The sequence below is a fragment of the Rhinichthys klamathensis genome, unplaced genomic scaffold, assembly GCF_029890125.1.
Source record: "Rhinichthys klamathensis goyatoka isolate OS25496 unplaced genomic scaffold, OSU_Roscu_1.1 h1tg000120l_1, whole genome shotgun sequence".
Taxonomy (NCBI): Eukaryota; Metazoa; Chordata; class Actinopteri; order Cypriniformes; family Leuciscidae; genus Rhinichthys; species Rhinichthys klamathensis.
The window spans coordinates 800297-817039 of NW_026606657.1; the positions used below are offsets into that span (position 1 = coordinate 800297).

Consider the following 16743-nt stretch of genomic DNA (forward strand, 5'->3'; position numbering starts at 1 on the left):
AAGTTTATTTAGAATATAGAAAGTTTAATTTAGAAACCTCTAACTTATAGTTTATTTTACAAGCTGACCGTTTAACGTTATTTCCACTGAATGACTTTTCTGAGGTAAAATGTTGTTTAATAAACGTTACAAGCTGTTTTACTGACGTCTTTTCGCGGTTGAAGCACTGATTGATCGATTATATGAGATATTATATTGATTTTGGTATCTTTCAGCATGTAGGTTCATGTTTATTTGGTGCTTTATCTAAGATGATCGGTTAATTTAACTTGAACTGACTGAGCGATCTCTGAGCGATCTCTTGCGCCAAAAAAGACTTTTAAAAATATCCCGATGAAATATTTACTTGAGGAAAGTGTGACACACTAGCCCTAGTTGTTTTTTCCAATAGGCACTTAGACAGAAATACTTTAATTGTGACTTACCTTACTCCTGCTCGTCTACACCAGGGGCGGAGCCAGACGATGTAAGCATTAGGGGCTTAGCCCAAACTAGGGGGGGTCCAGAGGCATATATCCAGGGGTAAAATTGGGATTTATTCAGGCGCGGAGTTTGCGGGGGGGCAGGGGGAGCATTGCCCCCCCTGGTGGCTGAAACCCGTTTAAAAAAAATTTTTGCATTGTTAAAAAAATATATATTATAAATATTTGAAATAACACAAAACAACTAAATGGTGGTAGGTAATACACATCTGATTTTATATACTGCTTTAGTAAAAAAAAAAACTGCAATGGAAACAGGTTTTGCGCATTTACAGTCAGGTGACTTGGAGAAGACGCGGGGATAATAATAATAATTATCATCATTATTATAACATTTATTAGGCTACATATGTAGAAGACGCTTTTCAAAAAAAAAGGAACAAAGCAATTCGTCACATATCATTCATAATACAGGGCTAAGATGATCACAAATAGGCTAAACAAGATTTTGACGCATATCCAAGTGTGTGTGCGGAATGTGGAGCGCGCACTGGATGGCACGGAGGCGCGGGCGCGAACACTTGCATTTTCCTATCAACAGTGGAAACAACTTAAAATAGGCTAGCCTACTCATTTCTGGTCATACAAAAAATAATAATACATTATTCGCAACTACTTTTATTTGTGTACACTCACAATAACAAGAAAACGTTGTGCTTTTGTAAAATAAAATAAAACAATCAGGCGCGCTTCATGGTCTCCGTGAACTGAAGCGCTAGAACTGAAACAAAATAGCCTAAGCTAAAGCTTGAAATGTCCACTTTAAAACGAACAAATTCGAATCGAAAGCTAATACCTTCTGATTATGTAATCCGTATGAGAGGTGCATTTCTCTCTAAAGGTGCATCCTTACAGCGGAGATGGAGATATGTTTTAGCCGACACTGATTTTTTATTAATAAACAATTAAAATGCCTTGTTATTTTTTCAGACACATTTATTAATTATTATAGCCTATAACTCACCTATAAATCCCCTTTCTGTAGCCTGTGGTTATCTTCTCATTCAGCACTACGGGAAAAATATAATTTCCAGGTTCTTATTTGGCCTTAGAAAACCAGTTGAATCTACATTTTCTTTTTCATATTAATTTGTCAATATTTTAAATGTTTAATAAAGGGGCAAAAAGTCATAAACAAAAATCTGAAAATTCGTCCATATTATTTGTTTTGCGCAGCATTTGGTGTGTAGCAGTTCAAATTAAAATTTTGGTGTTCGACTTTGCGTTTTAAAAATACAACCGTTTATTTTTCGTTTTGCAATTACGGGTTAAATTAGGAAAAACGAATGGACACAAAAGTACACTGACCGTTTGGACATAATACGAGACAGAGTTCTTTATTAAATTCATAAAAGAAACAATAATTACAGGAATACTGGATTCTAAACCGCAAAGAAATGCCACAATCAAGACCTCGGAGCAGAAATGAGGGAGAAACAGCCAGGAACTCTTAGGCTATATGTGCCGTTCGCAGTATAAGGGTCTGCCATTAATGCTTGGATAACACCACGTCTCCTTCCATTAATAATAATAATGTCTAGTGCGGTGGCTGTGATATAGCCTAGGCTTTAAACCTACCAACATCCGTTTACCATGATTTTTGGAATGACTTATCGCGAGAGGAAAAAAATACATTTTAGTCGCATAACATCGGTGAATTAATGGAAACGCCGTCATTTCGCAATAGTTTTTTTTATCGACATTTAGAAAAAGTCGCAAAGGTTTTGCGCAAATCTGTAATGGAAACGCGCCTAATGATTACTACATGAATGAATGAATGCTACAATGTTTTTGTTTTTTTGCCCCCCCTGGCTCGAATGTCAAACTCCGCCTATGGATTTATTATGTGGGGGTGCTCTCCCTAGGGGGGTACGGGGGTATGCCCCCCCGGGAATTTTTTTTGACAAATAAACCATTAAATGGCACTTTCTGGAGAGTTTTGTGCAAAGAAATGGATAAATTGAGTACTACATGATATGTGGAAAACTAAGTATAAGAGCATATATATACTTTGCATTTTTGTAGTATCAACAGGTATTAGGACATTTAGCATTTACAATACTGTTAATCAGTCAAGAGACACACATACACACACACACACACACACACACACACAGCCTACTCTGCGAGTCTTGGTCTAGCAAGTCTTATATTTCTGTAATGCACACAGATCAAACACAAATATGCTGCCTGAATAGATTGCTAGTTTATTTTGAGTAGCCAGCTAGCCGTTCTCTTGGCAGTTTGCTGATAATCCGGTGTCTGAAGTAAAATGCTCAAAACATCTCCTTAGAAAAATCACAAGGACAAGCTAGTCTTGGTTATTTAATTTTGATTTAGTCTTATTTTCCTTACCTTGACATTCAAGGCTAGGGCACTTTTTGTACATTTCTGGAACTTTTGCGCACTTCCACATCCCGTGCAACTAACGTTACGGATCTCCCAGGAACATTCATTATTGCTGCGTACATTTATCCGTGTCACCACATGCGCATGCACAAGAATACGGCCGTGACATGCGATTTTAAAAATCTTTCATTTATTGTCAGAAATATTTTTTCAAAAGCATCACTTTCATCAAATTTTATGTGACAATTTCCAGTAGGCAACTGACTGCAAACATGTGCCGTGGCTGAGCTAGTAAGCTCGCTACGACGCCGGTGAAACATACAACAACCCGCCAGCAGTAAGCCCCTGATGACAACGACGACGAAGATTTATATTCTTCTTCGTTAGTTTTTATTGGCAGTTGGCAAACAAGCTGAGTGATGCGCGATGCAATGCATAGGCCTACCGTCGGTCCGCCACCACACGCACGGCAATAGTTGAAGTTGAAGTTATTTAAAAAAAAAAACTAAAAGATTCGGGGCTTTTGACAAAACATTCGGGGCTTAAGCCCAATTAGACTCTACACCTGAGTGCATTTACTCGAGCTCTTTATAGCGGTTGACGCTGTGACGCATTTCGCATCGCTGTATCTGTGACGTCATGACAAGGCTACCGAGCGGAATTGAAAGAATGTGTGGAATGTGCTTAAATTACTTTTTATTTATTATTTATTGATTTATCTAGTAATTTAAAGGTAAATTAATTTAAAAAAAATCTCCCAAAAATGTTTTATTACAAATAGAAAAAAATACGATCAAAATTAAATCAAATAAACTTTCTGAAAAAAAAAAAATACGTATAATTTTAGGACTTCGGGTCATTTTGACCCGCGAAGAAAAGATTTGTTACAAAACGCAAGGGAAGGATGCACACAGCATCAGGTTTCCTCAGTGTAAAGGTCTGTCAGCGGAGGGCAGATGAGGATTGATTTATCCTACTGGAAATCTATTGTCTTATGAGTTAATGCAATGGCAAAGAAATTGTACAAACTAATGAAATGGCAACCAGTTACATTGTTATAAAAATACGGATTTTACCTTATTTTATTTTATTCTTTATTTGACAGGGACAATGGACAGTAAAAAAAAACTGCCCCAGAATTAGCTACAACGCTAAATTTCATCTGCTGTCCCTGGGCAGGGGCATATAATATTCATTATATTAAAAACATGTCAAATAAAAAAAAATAGTCCATGGTCATACAAACCAGGGTTGTCTCAATCTCTATAGAGTTCAAAAATAGAAGTGCTCAGTTTTTTTTTTTTTTTCGTTTATCTGTAAAACCAGAAAGAGCTTTATTGGCAAGTATGGCCCATGTTTACACACACAAGGAATTTGTCTTGGTGACAGGAGCTTCCAGTGCATGGGAAAGGACAGACATAGTGCAGACATACACAAAGATGAAATCAATAATAATATTATAAGAAAACAAAATTCAAATAATGCAATATAGGCCTAGTAGAGTAATAGAAATAGGCCTATAGAAAGATTATAAATTGTGCTGGGCAATGATTAATCACGAGTAATCGCATCCAAAATAAAAGTTTGTGTTTACATAATATATGTGTGTGTACTGTGTATTATTATTTTGTATATATAAATACACTCACATGCATGTTAGTGTGTGCATGCATGTAGCCTATATATTTAAGAAAAATGTATTATTTATATACAGTATAAAATATTTATAGTTATATATAATATAAATTATGTATAAATATATATACAGTATATACATGCAAATATTTCTTGAATATATACATGCATATGTGTGTATTTATATACACAAAATAATTATACACAGTACACACACATATAATGTAAACACAAACTTTTATTTTGGATTCGATTAATCGTGATCTCTGATCGTGATTAATCATTGCCCAGCACTAATTTATATATATAATAATTTTCGCACAGACGGTTTCTCCTCCACAAACGTAAACATTATTTAAGGATGTATGTGGGTGCGTACGGTTAAGCTAGAATTGATATTTAAAAAATGTGTTTAACACCAACACTTTACACATTTAGTGCTGTACTGATTAAACTCCTAATTTTGACTGCGGAAAAATAATATTGGCAAATGGGCATAACATTTTAATATTTTATAAATAGATACACGTACACTGTATGAAAAACGACTCTTATGTTTTACTGGGAGCAGAACGTCTCGAAAGCTGATTGGCCAGTGAGAAACTCGCCCTCTTGACTGTCCCATTTATGAACAACAGGGGCGCCGCTTAACTTTAATTTATTATATATTTGTTTATAATGAGCCAGTAAACGTACCTTTGCCATTTTAAATAAACAGTTAATCACTAGTGTCTATTTTTATGAGAAAAATGTTGTTATGAAATGTAACAGCTCAACTTATTTCGCCTGTCATGAAATCCCCCCCTATCCCGGAAGTGGTAGTTCTCCTCCATTCATGTGATGTCGTCTGTGATCTTGGAGAATACAAGTATTATAATACTATTTTAGAGCTATAGATCCTCAGCAGGAGGATACATATAGTTTTTTTTTTGTTGTAATACATATATATGAAATCTCTCCGTCCCCTGTACGTCCAGATTAAACATGCTACGAGTGAGATCTGTCATCTGTCAGTCTTGGAAGGGGTATGTATGCGATTGCACATGGACTTACACATGACTTTCACTCTGAGAGAGTCTTCTGATGCCTATTTGACATGTGTCATCTTGTGCATTGAAAAATAACAATCGTATGCTTGTGCATTATCATGTGATGTGTGTAAGCGCTGTAAGTTTGCGTTTTACGTGCTATTAGGCAGGCAGACGGTGTTATGTAATGGCTCAAGAAACTTGTCCTCCCTCCCACTGTTAGCTTGCTGAGATCTATTTACACAAGTGCATCTCATTGTTTTTACTGTAGCTCAAGCTATTCATAAGCATAATACACATACTGAAAGACTGTACAAAGGAAACATTGCAACATTGAACCATTTCTTTACTATCACTTTTATCAATTTAACATCCTTGCTGAATAAAAGTATTAATTTCTTTCTTTTTTTTAAAGAAAGAAAGAAAATTACTGACCCCAAACTTTTGAACGGTAGTGTATATTGTTACAAAAGATTTCTATTTAAAGAATGCGGTTCTTTTTTAACTTTTTATTCATCAAAGAATAAAGAAATTTAATCAAAGAAATATTCACAGGTTATAAAAAAAATATTAAGCAGCACAACTGTTTCGAATGATTATTATATAAATAGAATTAGATTAGAGAAATGATTTCTGAAGGATCATGTGACACTGAAGACTGGAGTAATGGTGCTGAAAATTCAGCTTTGCATCACAGAAATCAATTATATTTTAAATAATAGAAAAATAGAAAACCATTATTTTAAATTGTAATAATATTTCACAATATTACTGTTTTTACTCAAATAAATGCAGCCTTGATGAGCATAAGAGACTTCTTTCAAAAACATTAAAAATATATTAATGTTTGCAAATTTTGACTGGAACTATATACTTATAAATTATTTTTTGGTTTATTTCAACGAGTTTTTTAATACGTTTTTAACATAGTGATATTATTTAAATATTTTTTATTTTAATAAATAAGCAGCTGTCTTTCAGCTGGATGCATTAAAAACTAAAGTGACCCAATTATCTCCTGTTATGGATTTACAACAAGTTATTCCTGAAGCCATTCTGTCTAGATGACTTTATATGAGTTACTGATTGAGAGGCTTGTGTTTTGCGTGACTAAACGAGACTAAAGAAAAAGCCCACGGATTCTTTGAGAAATATTGAAGACTCGGTAACAGCAAGCTTGTTTCTCTGCAGGTTCAAGACCTTCTCGTGTGCAGCTGTGGAGGTGAAGAATGAGCCCGTGCTCGGGTTTAAAGAAGGCAGTAAAGAGAGATCAGAACTGGAGAAGGTGAAACACACACACACACGCTGACTCGGATGTCCTGATACACTGAAGCTGCGTATCTGATTGACCGTCTCTGTTTTACTTTGATCATCAGGCGTTACAAAACCTGAAGGGAAAGACAGAAGAGATTCCATGTGTGATTGGAAATGAAGAAGTGTGGACCAAAGATATCAGATACCAGCTGTCTGTGAGTTAATCATTCCTCTGGTTTCTGTTTGAACATGTAATCTGGAGCTCTTTTACAGTGAAATAGTCGTCGGTACCTCTGGAGTTCATCACAGCATGAAATATTATGTTTATTATTAATATTGTGCCATGCACAACATACATTTAAATGAACATTTAAGGTCCAATTATTATCATTATTATTATATTTTTCTGTTGCACTTGAAATAAAATCATTTCAATTTAAGTCAATATTTAAAATCCATTTATTATTATTGTGTTGTGTTATTATTATATTTATTTCTCTCTGCCACTATACAATCACAGGCCAGTTTTTACCTCACAATTTAAATAATTATGTTACATTGATGTTGATATACATAGATTGAGTTAATGTTCTATTAAATCATGTTCAGTGTGATATTAGTTTAGTTAGTGATTTTTTAAATAATTAGTTCCTTTTTTCTTCATAGCCCTTCAACCACTCTCAAAAAGTGTCCAAGTTCTGCTACGCTGATAAGGTACAGTATGTTTTTAGTGTAAATTATAACATCAAAATATGAGAGATTTTATTGAACACCTCAGTATAATGAAACCATTTCAAAGGTTTTATTTTGCATCATCATTTGGTCTGGTTTGTGTGTATAGGAGCTGATAAATAAAGCCATTGAGGCCTCAGTAGCTGCTCGGAGGGAATGGGATCTGAAACCGGTTGCAGATCGAGCCCAGATCTTCTTCAAAGCTGCTGACGTCATCAGTGGACCCGAGAGAGCAGACGTTCTGGCCAAGACCATGATCGGACAGGTGCGTCTTCACAAACATCTGAGAGCTTGGCACATTTGGAGGCTGTTGCTGCTTCATCACGAGTTGTCTGATGTTAACTCGTCCGTTACGGTGACCGTGATTTTGCCAAGTAAGACATGGTCCTGGATCAACATATTTTGTTGTTCCTGGATCAACATTCCTGTCCCAAAATGTAGTCCTTACCCAATCCCTACCCCTAAACCTAACCCTACCCATAACTTTTCCCTAAAATCAGAGGGTAATGAAAGGTGAATAGCACTTATGTGTTAACCCCTTAGCTGTCACCCCCCTTTTTGAGAATGGGGGTTAAAATGCACTATTCAAACTTAAATGATTGTAATTCAAGAATGCTTTGGAATATATACCTGTTTGGTCTTGCTTTAAAGGAAACACTCAGCAGATTATTGCTGAAGTGAAAACACTTCAAAAAATGAAAGTATGACAAAGTTATGGAAGTTTAAATTTACAGTAAATCAAATATACTGTACTATATATTTTTTATTTTATATAAAATATATATTTTACAAAATATTTTTTACTCTAAAAATACTATAAAATCAAAGCCATATATCTAACCAAGTTATGTTCCAAATTTGAAGTTGATATCACAAAAATTCCCATGAGATTTTGTTTAGGCGTAGTACCAAAAATAGCCACCGAGTGACATACATTCCATTGAATTTAGTTGTATACATTCTGCCTTAACAAATTAAGACAATTTCTGTCCAAATATCAATTCTGTCACAAAATCTGGAACCTTGAGACTCAGACCTTTCTGACAATATGTGTTTTGTCAAGATTAGAAAAGGTTTTGATCATAAATTATGAAATATAATGATGCCCAAAAGGGGAGGAGCCTGATAAAATAAGGTGAATAACACTGATGTTTAAGTACTTCGCCCTGGTTCTAAGCCTAAACTTGACATAAACTGTAAACTTGTCCCTCAAATCTAATTGGTTGATTGGAAAGTTCAACAAAGATGTTGATCCAGGAACATGTGGTACTTGGTGAAATCACGTTCACCAGTCTGTTACACATGGGATTATGTTTGCTGGCTTCCCATTAATCTTGGAGAATCCGTTCCTGATGTCCTCTGCTCCGTGTCTCAGGGTAAGACTGTGGTCCAGGCTGAGATCGACGCTGCTGCAGAACTCATTGACTTCTTCAGGTTCAATGCCAAACATGCGATCGAGCTGGAACACCAGCAGCCGTTGGACAGCGATGGAAGTACCAACACAATGCTGTACCGCGGATTGGAGGTGAGCTCCCTACTGTGGCCTTTCCTAAATAGTCAGATAATTGCGTAACGGATTTATTTGCGATTGGGTATTGACTTGAATTTGGCTTGTTTCAGGGATTTGTAGCTGCTGTTGCACCATTCAACTTCACAGCGATTGGTGGAAACCTTGCCGGCACCCCTGCCATCATGGTTAGATGTTGTCAAGATTATTTATATAGCGCTTTATACAATACAGATTGTTTCAAAGCAGGACAAACAGGAAAATAGTAGTGTTAATGTTGCAAAATACTTTGATTATGAAACAAATGCAATTTGAGCTGTAAAGCAGCTCTAAAAAGACAATAGTATATTCAGCTCAGTTTGGTTTCAGTTCAGTTCAATGAAACAAGTTCGATTCTGCTATAAGCAGCTCTGCAGAAGACATTACTGTCATTATCCAGTTTTGTTCTCATCTGATGGTGTCAGTGCAGTCAAATTGATAATATTACAGAAAATGAATCAATTTGCACTGAGCGTTTTGGTTCATTTCTAACACTGACTTCGTCACAAATCTGCGTTCAGGGTAACGTGGTGTTGTGGAAACCCAGTGACACGGCCATGTCCGCCAGCTACGCCGTCTATAAGATCCTGAGAGAGTCTGGATTGCCACCCAATATCATCCAGTTTGTCCCAGCTGACGGCCCAGTGTTTGGAGACGCCATCACGTCCTCTGAGCACCTGGCTGGCATTAACTTCACTGGCAGTGTCCCGTACGTCTCTTTCTATCCTGGTTGACTCGGTCATACAGTACATACTCTTATCTTTAGTGGAACATTCTGTCTGGGTTAAATTTTGTCAGACTGCAGGTGTTGCAGTGCAAAGGGAAAGTTTAAAGCCCTGGGGTGTTTTTTGCATGGTTGAAACCTAAAATCTGTAGGATTTTAACTTAAAAACTGTTCAAAAGTTTTTGTAAGATTTTAACGTTTTCCTGCTCAACAAAGCTGCATTTATTTAATCAAAAATACAGTAAAAACTGTTATGTTGTGAAATATTATTTTAATTTAAAATAACTTTTCTATTTGAATATGTTTTCAAATGTAATTTAATCCTGTGAACAAAGCTGTAATTTTCAGCATCATGACACTAGTCTTCAGTGTCACATGATCCTTCAGAAATCACTCTAATATGATGATTTGATGCTCAAGGAGCATTTCTTATTATTATCAATGTTGAAAACAGTTGTATTTTTATGGAAACCATGATATATATACACTACCGTTCAAAAGTTTGGGGTCGGTACGATTTTAAATACTTTTAAAAGAATTCTCTTCTGCTAACCATGGCTGCGCTTATTTGATTAAAAATACAACAAAAATCAGTTATAGTATTAAATATTTTTCCAGTGTAAATCAGCTGTTTTCTGTGTGAATATATAGTAAAGTGTAATTTATTCCTGTGATCAAAGCTGAATTTTCAGCATCACCAGTGTCAGTGTATTCAGTGTCAAATGATCCTTCACAAATCAGTATAATATGAGGATTTGATGCTCAAGAAACATTTATTATTATTATCAATGTTGAAACAGTTATTGGTCTGTCAGTTGTACAGTTTTTTTTTTTTTTTTTTTAGGATTCTTTGATGAATAGGAAGTTCAAAAGAACAGCATTTGTTTGAAATAGAATCTTTTGTAACATTATAAATGTCTTTACTGTCCTTGATAAATAAAAGTATTGATTTCTTTCCTCCAAAAAATAAAAATAAAATTCTCACTGACCCCAAACTTTTGAACGGTAGTGTATATATATATATATATATATATATATTTAAGGATTCTTTGATGAATAGAAAGTTAAAAAAACAGCATTTATTTAAAAGAAAAATCTTTTGCAACATTATAAATGTCTTTACTGTCATTTTTGATCAATTTAATCCATCTTGCAGAATAACATTACTCTATTTACTTTTGAACAGTTGTGTAATGAACTTGACAACACAAATAGGACTTGCTATAGAAAACCCTTTAAGACGTGTAAGATTTTTCCAGACGTAGACGTAAAAATTTCCTGATTTTTATATCGTTCCAATCTGACTTTCCTGTATCATCTCCAGAACCTTTAAACGGTTGTGGAAGCAGGTCGCCCAGAATCTGGATATCTACAGGAATTTCCCTCGTGTCGCTGGAGGTTTGTGTTTTCCGTTGCATTGAGAATTCAATTCGAATGATGCGTAAGATTTAAAATTGTAAAATCGGAATATTTTTTTTAATTTCTCATGTGTGTTTTAGAATGCGGTGGCAAGAACTTCCACTTTGTGCACAAGTCCGCAGACGTTAACAGTGTGGTGACCGGCACCATCCGCTCAGCGTTTGAGTACGGAGGGCAGAAGTGTTCGGCCTGCTCCAGGATGTACGTGCCAGACTCACTGTGGCCTCAGATCAAACAGGGACTCCTGGATGTGCACAAACTGATCAAAATGGGAGACGTAAGTAGAAGAGTTTGAGTTCGTCTATTACTGGCGATCATGGTTGTATGTTTTAATGGCTGCTCACTACAGTCCAAAAGTGTTCATGTGACATTTTTCTGTTGTTTCACTTCACAGCCAGTCGAAGATTTCGGCACTTTCCTCTCAGCAGTTATCGACGACAAGGTACAAACCATCTGTTTATCCATTGACAAAGCTTAACGTTTTCTTTTGTCAAAGTATTAAACACAATGTCTTGTATTTTTCAAGTCCTTCTCCAGGAACAAGAAATATCTGGAACATGCCAGATCCTCTCCACATCTGAAGATCATCGCTGGAGGAAACTGTGATGATAAAAAAGGATATTTCGTGGAACCCACAATCATTGAAACCACCGACGCACAAGAGAAAATCATGAACGAGGTATAAAAATCTAGCATTTTCAGGCAATTTAAGGCACAGCGGTTTTTGACCAGGATTGCACACACACACAGGCTCAGGACGGTGAATGGATGGACTTTGGTTTGTTTAGATAAAACGATCTCTTCCATTTAACCTCATTTAACGCTTGGATGGTCTCAGCTAATCCAGTTACCACCCACAGTCACCCGGATCTAGATATTGAGAGCATTATTTGCTTTAATTGACATATTTAAGGAGCTGCAACAATGGAGAATATGGAAAAAAATAATGTGTCTTTGAACATCCAAGCATGTAAACCTATTCTAGTAGGGGCCAAAAACTAAATCAAGACTTTGAAAATGGACATAATAGGTCGTCTTTAATTTACTTGATGGAAAACTAGTAATGTTTGAAAAGTGAAATATAAGAGCAAGTCAAAAACAGTGAATATAAAACATTAATTCTTTGCTTTTTCAGGAGATCTTTGGGCCCATCCTCACAGTTTACGTTTACCCTGAATCTGACTACAAGAAGGTCCTGCACTTAATAGACAATACTTCTCCGTATGCCCTGACAGGAGCCGTCTTTGCCCAAGACAAGTGAGTGTTGCACCATGTCATTAGATTAAGTTAAATCCATTAAGCAACCCAGATCAGCACATTCCCAGCTTTTCAACAAAAATGCCCAGACACTCATATCTCTGCACTAGACTTGTCTATAATCTAATTGCTTATTTTAGGGCTGTTATTGATGTGGCAGGAAAGGTCTTGAGAAATGCTGCTGGAAACTATTACATCAATGACAAATCTACAGGATCCATTGTGGCCCAGCAGCCATTTGGTGGCGCCAGAGCATCAGGTAAAACCAAATATCATTGACCGACTGAAGGAATGATCCAGATTCAATCAAGTTCATCTCTAGAGACTGAATCATTGGCATCATTTAAAAGTCAAAATAATTGTGTTCTCCATCAAAAACCTAAAATCCATAGGCAATAAGCATCAAAAACACACTCTTTAAAAAACTATAGCCGAAAGACTTACACATTTTACATGTTGGCATTAGACTATTGTGATTAAAATCCCTTACTGCGCTTATCTGTGCAAATGTATATGCAGAATTTCAACTTCAATGTCATAACTACAGGAGCTTGTTTCCCCCACAGAAAAAAAAGAAGATAATTGTTACTTTTTATCTCAAAATTCTCTTTTTCTCACAATTGCAAGTTTACAACTCAATTATAAAGTTACAAAGTCAGAATTGCGAGATGTAAACTCGCAGTTGCAATTATTATTATTATTTTTAATCAGAATTGTTAGATAATAAGTAGCAATTACCTTTTTTATTTTTTATTCTGTGGCGGAAACAAGCTTCCATAAGAAACTTTTTCCTAAGAATTGGGAGATATAAACTCGCAATTCTGACCTTTACGAGATATAAACTCAGACTTGCAAGAAAGAAAAGTTAGAATTGTGAGATAAAAAGTCCCAATTACCTTTTTTATTTTTTATTCTGTGGTGGAAACAAGCTTCCACATAAGTCCTTCCACAGTACATATAGAAACCAGAAAGGAGTTACATCAGTATTGGTTAATTCAGCTTGAAAAGTAGTTGTAACTCAAATAATAAACAGGTTTTTTTATATAAAAAAATATAAAGTTCACATCTCATGCTTTTTGACAATGTTTTCAGGCACCAACGACAAGCCCGGTGGCCCACACTATGTCCTCCGATGGACGTCCCCACAGGTTGTCAAGCAGACCTACTCGCCACTTACAGAATGGAAATATCCCTACATGGGCTAAGAGATCATGACCGTACCGCCCTGAACCCTGAATCCCTCCATCAAGACTCGTAAAGCAATCAAAGCCCTTCTTAATAGTCCCATCATGCTGAAAACGCAGTTGAGAGGGCTGTTAGACTGTCAGAACAAAACTAAACAAGACTTTCAACATGCAAACCACCAGAAACCAGCTAGTGTGAATGTACTCAAGAAACTCGCTGCCTCTGGTGTCTTCAAACATCACTGCATTGTGAATATGAAGAGATACTCAATTCAAACAAACCTGGGAAATGCACTGAATCATCTGTCATAATTTCACTGTGTGATTTTCTTTCAAAATTCGCTATATCCAGTGAGTTCTATCATGTAATTGTATTGTTAGATTTATACTGATGCAATCTTCCATTTTAAATTTTAATTATAAGTTTAAATCTGTAGCATTCTAATATCATTTACATGTAAGTGTGAAGGCAAATATGAGGGAATGTTTTCAGGTGTGTGAAAATGACCGTCCCAGCAAGGTATTAACCTAGTCAAAATATCTGAAAACTTACTGTGCCTCAATAAACACATGGTGTGGATGATGGATATATGTGTTATTTTGCATATTATAAACTTTAGAAGACGTTCAGGGCGTTAATACAGATACTATCTGCTATATTTCCTATTCAGACTTGCTGCCGACACCTTAAAATGTTTAAGTAGTGTTTTATCACTATAGAGCGCAGACTTATGACTCTTTCACAACTTACAGAATAAGGCTCGAGTGAAGATGTTTACCTCTAACAAATCATGAAGAATTTATCATGTGTAGACTTCCAAACAAAAATATGATTTAAAGGTGCCAAATGGCCAGTGTTATTTTAGTAATATTTATATACTATTATAGTACTTGACTCATATTTTGCATATTGTAGGTCCTCTTTACAGACACACTTCTTCACACTTTGTGTTTTATGACCTGAATGCACAAGAAGCAAAAACATTGAGAGAGAGGGAATGATTCCTTGTCATCAAGTTACACTTAGGCTTATATAAAAGTTGTTTGTGCCTGTGCTTTTCTTTATTTGTGTTAGAATCAACTACCAAGCAAACCAAGCGTTTTATTTGTGTTGGATCACCTCTATTCCCTGGCTCCCACAGTAACACATTCTTATATGACTCCCATCAAAGGAGTGTGACACACTTCAGACAAGCGCTTTACGGAGATATGGCTGTGGAGACACACTTCTTAACTCAATAAAATCAAGAGGTCTATATGTGAGGGCCTGAGAACGCAGTCTCTTTCCTCTCTCATGCAGTCAGTTCCTCTTTCAGCACTTTATGACGGGAAAACCCAAGTGTGAATTATTGTCACACTACTAGAGAATGAAGCATGCCGTTTCCAGAATCTGAAAAATGGCGGATTTCTGATTACAGGCAGTAATTTGCATTAGAATGTTTTATTATTTAAGCTTTGTTGAATAATTGTCTTATTGTATATATATATATATATATATATATATATATATATATATATGTGTGTGTGGGTGTGTGTGTGCAATTTGCTCCTCAGGACTCTTAACATACATTGTCAGTGAACTTTTAAGCATTTCATATTCAATAAACCTACTCGGGTACAAACTCAAGTGGAAAATAAGTGCATTTAGTATTTATTAATTTATGTTTTCTATATTATGAAATACACTCTAAAAAATGCTGGGTTATTTCAACCCATGTTTGGGTCAAATATGGACAAACCCAACCATTGGGTTTAAAAACTTAATTTAAAAATCAAAACCAACAGTTGGGTTTGGCCAGTTTTTGACCCAAACATGGGTTGAAACAACCCAGCATTTCTTAGTTTATCTGGTAAAAAATAAAAAAATAAAAAAAAGTTATGACAAATGTAAATAATAATAATAAAAAACCCATAAAAATAAAATGTGTAATTTCCGTTTATTTTATTCTATCGAACTCAACATGAGACAATTTTACACACTCCGTCAATATGACAGATTTAACACCTCTAACGGTTACAAATCTCATTAAAAAGATTATTTCAGCAGAAACATACAGAGGTGACAGCCCTCTTTTACAATATGTAAATGAAGTTAATCTCCACACGGGTGAAGTAAAGCGATGGATACACGTGCTCTCAGATTCAGGCATGGGGTAGACTGGTACATTCTATGCGTCATGGCAGCTGCTGCCTACGTCAACATTTTATAAAAACAATGTTTTACTTAGATAGAGAAAACAGTAAATTCTCTATGTTTTCTTCGATCCTTCATAACAAGCATGCTATGAATGAAGATCACCAGGGTCTCCAGAGCGCGCGCTCTCCGGTCATCTGACAGCTGTGTTTACGCGCAGGCGCACTGACACATTTGGGTCGCTGGGTTCTGTCAAAGTGTCCCTTTAAAGGTGTTTTGGTGTTCGGTTGCTGGTTGTGAAGCGACAGGAATCGCGCAGTCTCCTCTATGCACCTGGAGAAGCCGTCCGCGTAGCTCTGCGCATGCGTGTCTGCGTTTGGAGACGCTGTCAGTGGCCATGTGTTGTTCTTCAGGTAAATGACAGCCATCTCCAGGACATCAGCCTTCTCTAGTTTAGAACAGGGCTGGCTGGCTTTTATCTCGGGTTTTAGAAGAACTTTAAGCTGTTCAATGCATCTGTTGATACGATCTCTGCGCATCTTCTCCACCACTGGTTTCCTCAACTGGGGGGGAAAAGTTAAAAGTTTGGTTAGACCACTGATTGTAAGTAAACACTCTTGTGAAAAGCATTAATTTGGAATGGAAATTAATTCCTAAAAAGGTAAATACTTACTTTAGTTTTATCACTGCCAGTCTGAGTCACTTTGCAAACACTCGGAGTCATTCTTGCTGCAGTTTGTGTTCTGTCTGTCACTTGGTCGTGTGTGTGCGTTTCTTCTGGTAAACAGTCCCGTTATATACGCGCCTCTCCTGTGTGTCTTATGTTTCCCACACTTTTGAGCCAATCATAGCGTAGCTGAAGGGTTCAATAGGAAAACTTTAAATTAGCCTGATCCTCCTTTGCTGCAAAACAATAGAGCAAAACAGCTGGAGCGTGTGTGTGTGTGTGTGTGTGCGTGCGTGCGCGCACGCGGTAAATGGAAAGCGTGAAATTGCGGA

General features: G+C 36.2%; 2 protein-coding genes across 2 annotated transcripts; one reads left to right on the forward strand and one right to left on the reverse strand.

Annotated features, from left to right (window-relative positions):
• The first annotated feature begins 5335 nt into the window (after window positions 1-5335).
• On the forward strand, window positions 5336-13747 carry aldh4a1 (aldehyde dehydrogenase 4 family, member A1). The gene is made up of 15 exons (XM_056255339.1): window positions 5336-5491; window positions 6686-6779; window positions 6871-6963; window positions 7415-7462; window positions 7590-7745; window positions 8856-9005; window positions 9101-9175; window positions 9548-9735; window positions 11075-11148; window positions 11250-11446; window positions 11564-11611; window positions 11696-11848; window positions 12305-12426; window positions 12567-12685; window positions 13519-13747. Exons 1-15 carry the CDS (start codon window positions 5451-5453, stop codon window positions 13629-13631), a joined length of 1671 nt encoding a protein of 556 aa, XP_056111314.1. The 5' UTR covers window positions 5336-5450; the 3' UTR covers window positions 13632-13747.
• Window positions 13748-15553: 1806 nt separating this feature from the next.
• her2 (hairy-related 2) lies at window positions 15554-16478 on the reverse strand. Its single transcript, XM_056255279.1, has 2 exons — window positions 16418-16478; window positions 15554-16307 (listed from the first exon to the last, which is right to left on the reverse strand). The coding sequence occupies exons 1-2, from the start codon at window positions 16466-16468 to the stop codon at window positions 15906-15908; spliced, it is 453 nt and encodes a 150-aa protein (XP_056111254.1). The 5' UTR covers window positions 16469-16478; the 3' UTR covers window positions 15554-15905.
• Between the last annotated feature and the right edge of the window lie 265 nt (window positions 16479-16743).